This window comes from Eleutherodactylus coqui, chromosome 6, assembly GCF_035609145.1.
Source record: "Eleutherodactylus coqui strain aEleCoq1 chromosome 6, aEleCoq1.hap1, whole genome shotgun sequence".
Taxonomy (NCBI): Eukaryota; Metazoa; Chordata; class Amphibia; order Anura; family Eleutherodactylidae; genus Eleutherodactylus; species Eleutherodactylus coqui.
The window spans coordinates 68,651,878-68,661,846 of NC_089842.1; the positions used below are offsets into that span (position 1 = coordinate 68,651,878).

A 9,969-nucleotide genomic window follows, 5' to 3' on the forward strand; every position below is an offset into this window, starting at 1 on the left:
GAAACAAAGAAAGCTTTCTGTAATATACATTGCTCTTAGCAGCCAAAATGTACAGCAGCTCTACAAGATTGGTCCTGCCCTGGGTTGAAGATCACAGTTTTACACATATGATGCTTTAGTTTCCCTGTAGTAGACAGATAACGCCTTTCTTACAGCTGGCTTTACTTTGGAGCTTTGCAGCTACTGCGGCCATCTATGTAATATATGGACATCTCAAGTCCATAAAAACAGGAGTAACTGTACACTTAGGCTCTATGAAGAACAGAAACTAATTTCTATAATGTACCTATGCCCTAAAACCGTGATGGCGAACTTATGACACGCGTAGCCATAGTCGCTGACACGCGGCCGCTCCCCCGTTAATGAATACCAGCAGGGGCCGTGACTCTCCTGCCGGTATTCATTAACCAGCACTACTAACAGCGCTGATCCCGGCGCACACTGTGATGTCAGTGTGCACCAGGATCCTCCTCCCCCCGTCCCCCGACGTCTCCTACCTGTTGGTTCCGCGGGAGCGTCCGGGGGAGAAGGCGGCAGTCACTGCTGGGGGTCCGCTGTGGGGGGGCAGTCACCACTGGGGGGCCACTGTGGAGGGCAGTCACCGCTGGGGGGCCGCTGTGGGGGGCAGATAATGCTGGGGGCCTCTGTGGGGGGAAAGTAATGCTGGGGGCCGCCTTGGGTGGTGCTGTCACTGTTGGGGGGCCGCTGTGGGGGGTCGCTGTGGGGGGGCAGTCACCGTGAAGGGGGGCCGCTGTGGGGGGCAGTCACCGTGGGGGCGCTGTGGGGGGCAGTCACCGCTGGGTGGCGCTGTCGAGGGGCCGCTGTGGGGGGCCAGTCACCTGTGGGGGCATTCACCGCTGGGGGGCCGCTGGGGGGGGCAAGTAATGCTGGGGGCCTCTGTGGGGGGCAAGTAATGCTGGGGGGTTGCTGTGGGGTGCGTTGTCGCTGCTGGGGGGGCCACTGTGGGGTGCGCTGTCGCTGCTGGGGGGCCGCTGTCGCTGCTGGGGGCCGCTGTGGGGGGCGCTGTCGCCGCTGGGGGCTTGTCATTACTGACAAAAGTGAAGGGGAGGCTGGGAGATGCGAGGGCCTGTGCTATGGGCGTTTTGGGTTTATTAAATACAGTTATATATTACAATTATACATATTTGTTATTTAAACTATAAATATCGCAAATTTATGGATTTTTTTCTCGAAGTGACACCACCCGAGTTAAGCTCGGTTTTTTGGCGAATTTTGACACACCGAGCTCAAAAGGTTGCCCATCACTGCCCTAAAAGGAACATATAGACAGGAGTTATCTTCAAGAGACAAACCTTTTCAATCTGGTATTTTGTTCTTATATTGGCTGTCACTTCATATATAATTAAGGAAATTAATTTTATTCCTGTATGTTTAAAGGGAGGATTGTGAGAAGAAGGCTGAGAAACTCCGTACTAAGGTGAAAGAAGTTTTGCAATGTGATGCTTTGAAAAGAAACCCTTACGATCCTGTTGTTCTGCCACCAGTTGATTGTTTACTGTCTACTCTCTGTCTTGATGTTGTAAGCAAAGATATGAAGTTATACGTTGATGTTCTTAAAAATTTCAAGGACTTAATAAAGCCTGGAGGTCACATTTTGGTTTTGGGTACAATAAATGCTACATTTTATCATGCTGGTAAAAAGCGGTTTAGTGTAATGCCCATGAATAAGGACCTGCTGGAGGCTGCCTACAAAGAAGCAGGTTACAAAATTCAAAAAGCTGTTTATATGCCACGTATTGATAAATCAAAGGCTCATATTGCTGATTTTCAAGGTAAATATTTTATTCATGCTCGTACACCAAAGTAAGCCCAAAATCTTCTGCCACAATTTGTTGAGAATACTGGTATATATCTGTATGCTTTAAAGATTAAGCTAAATCTTAATCAGTGCTCGATTTAGTGTTGGATCAGAAAACCAAAAAATAAATAAAAAGAAAAAGCATATAAATTTGTTTTAATTCCGCAAAACAAATGTTTCACTTGCCAACACTATCAATAACAGAGTACTTATGTTAAAGTAGTAATATCTGCTATCTTGTTTAATACTATAGTTGAAATATTACATACTGGGATGGGATGTGGTGGGTAGGTTTTGATTCTGTAGTGATATAATAAAATATTAAATGGTGATTTGGGGACATGTTTAAACATTTTGCCTCCTATATAAAATAATTATTTTCTACTGGGAAGTGGAGGTGTACCAGAAGGATTTCAGACTTTTAACCTCATCATGCTCCTTAAAAATTACCTAATACAATCTAAACTGGTGAGTTCTCCTGTGGCTACAGATAGAGATGAGCGAGCACCAAAATGCTCGGGTGCTCGTTACTCGGGACGAAAATTTCGCGATGCTCGAGGGTTCGTTTCGAATAACGAACCCCATTGAAGTCAATGGGCGACCCGAGCATTTTTGTATATCGCCGATGCTCGCTAAGGTTTCCATTTGTGAAAATCTGGGCAATTCAAGAAAGTGATGGGAACGACACAGCAACGGATAGGGCAGGCGAGGGGCTACATGTTGGGCTGCATCTCAAGTTCCCAGGTCCCACTATTAAGCCACAATAGCGGCAAGAGTGGGCCCCCCCCCTCCCAACAATTTTTACTTCTGAAAAGCCCTCATTAGCAATGCATACCTTAGCTAAGCATCACACTACCTCCAACAAAGCACAATTACTGCCTGCATGACACTCCGCTGCCACTTCACCTGGGTTACATGCTGCCCAACCTCCCCCGCACGACCCAGTGTCCACAGCGCACACCAAATTGTCCCTGCGCAGCCTTCAGCTGCCCTCATGCCACACCACCCTCATGTCTATTTATAAGTGTGTCTGCCATGAGGAGGAACTGCAAGCACACACTGCAGAAGGTTGGCACGGCTAGGCAGCGACCCTTTTTAAAAGGGGCGGGGCGATAGTCCACAATGCTGTACAGAAGCAATGAGAAATATAATCCTGTGCCACCGCCATCAGGAGCTGCACACGTGGCCATAGCAATGGGGAACCTATGTGCCACACACTATTCATTCTGTCAAGGTGTCTGCATGCCCCAGTCAGACCGCGTTTTTTTATAAATAGTCACAGGCAGGTACAACTGGGAATCCCCAACACTGCAATGGGTATTCCGTGTGCACCCACAGCATGGGTGGCTCCCTGGAACCCACCGGCTGTACATAAATGTATACCATTGCAGTGCTTTGGACAGCAGAGCTAACGTCAGATTAAATACAGGTGGGCTTCGGCCCACACTGCATGCCCCAACCTGACCGGGCTTTTTAATTCATAGACACAGGCAGGTACAACTCCCTATTGTAAAGTCCCTGTGGACCGACAGCATGGGTGGGTGCCAGGAAGCCACCGACGGCACATAAATATATCCCGTAGCATTGCCCATCACAGCTGAGGTAATGTCATATTTAATGCAGGTGGGCTTCGGCCCACACTGCATGCCCCAGTCAGACTGGGGTTCTTTAGAAGTGGACACATGTAGTTACAACTCCGTGTGGACCGACAGCATGGGTGGCTCCCTGGAACCCACCGGCGGTACATAAATATATCCCATTGCAGTGCCCAGCACAGCTGATGTAACGTCAGCTGTAATGCAGGTGGGCAAAAAAATAATTGGATTACACTGTAGGCGAGGGCCCCAAAAAATTGGTGTACCAACAGTACTTATGTACCTCAGAAAAATTGCCCATGCCCAACCAAGAGGGCAGGTTAAACCCATTAATCGCTTTGGTTAATGTGGCTTAATTGGTAACTATGCCTGGAGGCAGCCCAGTTAAAATAAAAATTGGTTCAGGTGCAAGTTACAACGCTTTAATGAGCATTGAAACGTATAAAAATTGTTTAGAAAAATTATATGACTGAGCCTTGTGGGCCTAAGAAAAATTGCCCGTTCGGCGTGATTACGTTAGGTTTCAGGAGGAGGAGCAGGAGGAGGAGGATGAATATTATACACAGATTGATGAAGCAAAAATGTCCCCGTTTTTGATGGTGATAGAGAACGATGCTTCCATCCGCGGGTGCAGCCTACGTATTGCTTAGGTATAGCTGCTGCCCGCTGGTGGAGAAGAGAAGTCTGGGGAAATCCAGGCTTTGTTCATCTTGATGAGTGTTAGCCTGTCGGCACTGTCGGTTGACAGGCGGGTACGCTCATCCGTGATGATTCCCCCAGCCGCACTAAACACCCTCTCTGACAAGACGCTAGCCGCAGGACAAGCAAGCACCTCCAGGGCATACAGCGCGAGTTCAGGCCACGTGTCCACCTTCGACACCCAGTAGTTGTAGGGGGCAGAGGCGTCACCGAGGACGGTCGTGCGATCGGCTACGTACTCCCTCACCATCCTTTTACAGTGCTCCCGCCAACTCAGCCTTGACTGCGGAGCGGTGACAGAGTCTTGCTGGGGATCCATAAAGCTGGCAAAGGCCTAGGAGAATGTTCCCCTGCCTACGCTGTACATGCTGCCTGACCTCTGCGCCTCCCCTGCTACCTGGCCCTCGGAACTGCGCCTTCTGCCACTAGCGCTGTCGGATGGGAATGTTACCATCAGTTTGTCCGCCAGGGTCCTGTGGTATAGCATCACTCTCAAACCCCTTTCCTCTTCGGGTATGAGAGTGGAAAGGTTCTCCTTATACCGTGGGTCGAGCAGTGTGTACACCCAGTAATCCGTAGTGGCCAGAATGCGTGTAACGCGAGGGTCACGAGAAAGGCATCCTAACATGAAGTCAGCCATGTGTGCCAGGGTACCTGTACGCAACACATGGCTGTCCTCACTAGGAAGATCACTTTCAGGATCCTCCTCCTCCTCCTCAGGCCATACACGCTGAAAGGATGACAGGCAAGCAGCATGGGTACCTCAGCAGTGGGCCAAGCTGTCTCTTCCCCCTCCTCCTCATGCTCCTCCTCCTCCTCCTCCTCCTCAATGCGCTGAGATATAGACATGAGGGTGCTCTGACTATCCAGCGACATACTGTCTTCCCCCGCCTCCGTTTCCGAGTGCAAAGCGTCTGCCTTTATGCTTTGCAGGGAACGTCTCAAGAGGCATAGCAGAGGAATGGTGACGCTAATGATTGCAGCATCTCCGCTCACCATCTGGGTAGACTCCTCAAAGTTTCCAAGGACCTGGCAGATGGCTGCCAACCAGGCCCACTCTTCTGTAAAGAATTGAGGAGGCTGACTCCCACTACGCCGCCCATGTTGGAGTTGGTTTTCCACTATAGCTCTGAACCACCAAATTAAAGACGTGGGCCAGGCATGGCACGTGCGTGAGGCTGCCGAGCTGCAGAGCCACCACCAGGTTACGGCCGTTGTCACACACGACCATGCCCGGTTGGAGGCTCAGCGGCGAAAGCCTGCGGTCAGTCTGCTCTGTCAGACCCTGCAGCAGTTTGTGGGCCGTGTGCCTCTTCTCTCCTAAGCTGAGTAGTTTCAGCACGGCCTGCTGACGCTTGCCCACCGCTGTGCTGCCACGCCGCGCGACAGCGACTGCTGGCGACGTGCTGCTGCTGACACATCTTGATTGCGAGACAGAGGTTGCGTTGGAGAAGGAGGAGGAGGAGGGTGGTTTAGTGGAGGAAGCATACACCGCCGCAGATACCAGCACCGAGCTGGGGCCCGCAATTCTGGGGGTGGGTAGGACGTGAGCGGTCCCAGGCTCTGACTCGGTCCCAGCCTCCACTAAATTCACCCAATGTGCCGTCAGGGAGATATAGTGGCCCTGCCCGCCTGTGCTTGTCCACGTGTCCGTTGTTAAGTGGACTTTGGCAGTAACCGCGTTGGTGAGGACGCGTACAATGTTGCGGGAGACGTGGTCGTGCAGGGCTGGGACGGCACATCGGGAAAAGTAGTGGCAACTGGGAACCGAGTAGCGCGGGGCCGCCGCCGCCATCATGCTTTTGAAAGCCTCCGTTTCCACAAGCCTATACGGCAGCATCTCCAGGCTGATCAATTTGGCAATGTGCACGTTTAACGCTTGAGCGTGCGGGTGCGTGGCAGCATACTTGCGCTTGCACTCAAACAGTGGCACTAGCGACGTCTGGACGCTGCGCTGAGAGACATTGCTGGATGGGGCCGAGGACAGCGGATGTGAGGGTGTGGGTGCAGGCCAGGAGACGGTAGTGCCTGTGTCCTGAGAGGGGGGATGGATCTCAGTGGCAGGTTGGGGCACAGGGGGAGAGGCAGTGGTGCAAACCGGAGGCGGTGAACGGCCTTTGTCCCACCTTGTGGGGTGCTTGGCCATCATATGCCTGCGCATGCTGGTGGTGGTGGCTCCCCGGCTGATCTTGGCGCGACAAAGGTTGCACACCACTGTTCGTCGGTCGTCAGGTATCTCTGTGAAAAACTGCCACACCGTAGAGCACCTTGACCTCTGCAGGGTGGCATGGCGCGAGGGGGCGCTTTGGGAAACAGTTGGTGGATTATTCGGTCTGGCCCTGCCTCTACCCCTGGCCACTGCACTGGCTCGGCCTGTGCCCACACCCTGACTTGGGCCTCCACGTCCTCGCCCGCGTCCACATCCTCTAGGCCTACTTCTACCCCTCAGCATGCTGTATTACCAGTAGTGCAGAAACAGAACGCTGTAATTAAATGTAACACTTATTGGCCTGTGGTTGGAGGCTGACTTTGCTTACGGAACGCACAGCAGAGCCAGAAAATAATTTTGCGCAAGCCTGCTGTAACACTTAGCTGGCTGCGTATGAATTAGGACAACTACCCCCAGCACAGACCCAGTACACTGAGGACGGTCACAGGCAGCCCAAATAGATTTTTTTTCCCAAATGTTTTTGGAAAGGCCCACTGCCTATATACACTGTGTATGTCTTCTCTCTCTGCGTCACCACTACTGGCCCTGGAGTATGTAAAATAACTGCAAATTGTTGCACTGTGGACTGGAATACAGCGGTGATGTAACAGCCAACACAGAGCCAGGAAATAATTTTGCGCAAGCCTGCTGTAACACTTAGCTGGCTGCGTATGAATTAGGACTACTACCCCCAGCACAGACCCAGTACACTGAGGACGGTCACAGGCAGCCCAAATAGATTTTTTTTCCCAAATGTTTTTGGAAAGGCCCACTGCCTATATTCAATAAATATGTCTTCTGTCCCTGCCTCACCACCACTACTGGCCCTGGACTATGTATAATTACTGAAGGGCGCAATGCTCTGCATGGCCGATATACAAAAAAAAAAAAGTACAACACTGCAAAAAGCAGCCTCCACACTACTGCACACGGTTAGATGTGGCCCTAAGAAGGACCGTTGGGGTTCTTGAAGCCTAAAATACTCCTAACACTCTCCCTATAGCAACTCCAGCAAGACAGCACTTTCCCTGATCTCTGTCAGAACGCATCTGTGGCGAGCCGCGGGAGGGGCCGATTTATATACTCGGGTGACACCTGATCTCGCCAGCCACTCACTGCAGGGGGGTGGTATAGGGCTTGAACGTCGCAGGGGGAAGTTGTAATGCCTTCCCTGTCTTTCTATTGGCCAGAAAAGCACGCTAACGTCTCAGAGATTAAAGTGAAAGTAACCCGAACATCGCGTGGTACTCGTTTCGAATAACGAGCATCTCGAGCACGCTAATACTCGAACGAGCATCAAGCTCGGACGAGTACGTTCGCTCATCTCTAGCTACAGACCATTCTCCGTATGTTCTGTCTGTAAAATTATTTGGGTTGGGCAGTGTATTTTAATCAGTACATCCCCAATTACTAGAGGGAGCTTATAACCTACCCCATAGCACTTTTAAAAGTAAGGAGATAGAGCTTGCTGCACTACTTCTTTTGGCCAATCGTTAAAGAGAAATATAGCAATTATAATCGAATGCACGCTATTGAATACACACAAAATTGAAGCTCAGGGACTGTTTAGTGGCTGCAGCATAACAAACTATCTTTTTTTTTCTTTTTTTAACTTAAAGACTTGAATTAGAATCCTAAATCAAATGTACCTTAATGTTTTTTTTGTTGTATTTTTTTTACCTTGTGAGTCACTTTCTCATATAATAGGCAATGTTAAGCCATGGTTGGTGATGAAAGGTAAAAAAGAAAGTGTAGCTATGACAAGTTGAGCTACATGGCTCTAACCTTAATATTGACTATCATTGAGATGGTATTGCTAGGAACATTGTATGGCATCCCACCAGGAGCCAGGAAGATAAGCCTAGTAATCTTTACCAGTTTAAACAGGATTCCCTCAAGAATGCTTGTGGCGAAAGGGGGTGGTGGATGTCCAGCACGTTAAGGTCAATCAGTCCTTCCTTTCAATCTTTTAACCCCAAAGTACAGAATAGATGTTCAGGATCATACAACCATCACCACACAAAGGATCAGATAAGACTGGAGCAGACCGGAGCAGTATAAAGACTTCTGATGGCTCTGCTTGATTCTGGTTGTATGAACCTGAACAGCTACTATCCTGTCGAACTATGAGACTGCAACTAACCGGAGGACTGATTGGTCTTGACCTGCTGGACATCCACCACCTCCTTGGCCACAAATGTTGCGGAGTAAATCCTGTTTAAACTGGAAAAGGTGGCAAAAAGGATTTTAATCCTGCTGAAGTATTAATATATTTGCCTTCCTGGCTCCTGATCCGGTGCTGCACTGCATTCCTAGAACTACTGTCTCAGTGATTCCCTTCCACAGCATCCACAGGTGAGCAGATCCACTTGTTGACCTTACCTGCATACTTTTATCAGTCCCACACATAAGGTGCTTTCTCCTTGTATCTTATTAGTGCAAGTAGGACTGACCAGCTGGAAGCCTTATAAAGATCCCTAAACAATTTATGAAGACTATGCTGTTAATGTGACACCAGATGAAAATTAATATTATGGGAATGTTATGCTATTATGAGACTGAGGCTTTAGTAACACGACCTTATTTACGCAGGTATTTAGCTGCATAAAAAAAGCCCCAAAATCGCAACCATCTGAACCATTGGATTCCAATGCACTCATTTAGATGAGTGATCTTTTGGCATGTAAAAAAAATTGCATCGGGAAAAATAGCACATCAACAACAATTTTGGTTGGCAATTTTATATGCTGCGTTAAGAGAGAGGTTTTGCTTCATCTTTTGTAGAAATACACAGGAAGCTCCCATTGACTTCTATGGAAGCGGAAAAAAAGGAGGGGGAGGGAGTTTCACTGGGAAAAGAAGACAGTTTGCCCTAATTAAGCATTTTAGTCATTACAAGCAATTTACAGCGATTGATGGCTTTCTTCACTTTATCGTATTTTTTGGCCGAAACGCAGAAGCTGCCAATGATAATGACATGACACACACTAATAAAAATTGAGCCTCAATCACAGTAATTCTTCATGCATGCGATTATACGGTGCATATGGTTTTGTGAATAAGGCCTGAAACTTCAAAGAATGTGGTTTAACTAATAAAGAACTAATAAACATTTCCAAGGAGTGACAGGACCTTGTATAAGAAAAATTAGTTTTAAGTCTCTTCTGATACATCTTCTGAAGGTTACATCTCTGCAGTTAATACAGGATTAAGCATATTACTTTTTGTGAAATATTTTTAGACAATATATTTACTAACATAGTAAAGGGCTCATTTTATAACTTGTAAGTTGTAACATATAACAAGTGTGTCTGCCACTTTCTATGATCAGTGAAGCCTGAAAATATATATATATATATATTTGTTTTCTTTTTCCGCTGTTATAACAAGTAAAACATATAATAAAGTAATCTTAAACCTTTTTGACTAGTCCTTCAATTGAATGAATTACTTGTAGCTAAAAATGGGTATATATAGTACTATATACAAGTGATATATAAGCAAAAGACCCTGCATATTGTATTTCAATACATAATGAGATTTATAATCTCATTATGTATTGAAATACTATATAATGTAATATATATATATATATATATATATATATATATTAATATAACTAGAAATGAGCAAGCACCGAAATGCTC

At 47.8% G+C, this 9,969-nt stretch overlaps 1 protein-coding gene across 5 annotated transcripts in view; it reads left to right on the forward strand.

Annotated features, from left to right (window-relative positions):
* The window catches only part of LOC136632207 (nicotinamide N-methyltransferase-like), a 48,320-nt gene extending 38,577 nt beyond the window's left edge, over positions 1 to 9,743 (forward strand). For all 5 annotated transcript variants that reach the window (XM_066606935.1, XM_066606934.1, XM_066606932.1 and 2 more), the window contains one exon: positions 1,399 to 9,743. In XM_066606935.1, the coding sequence (XP_066463032.1) occupies positions 1,399 to 1,828 (430 nt within the window). In that variant the 3' untranslated portion in view covers positions 1,829 to 9,743. The remainder of the gene's footprint in view (positions 1 to 1,398) is intronic.
* Positions 9,744 to 9,969: the final 226 nt, after the last annotated feature.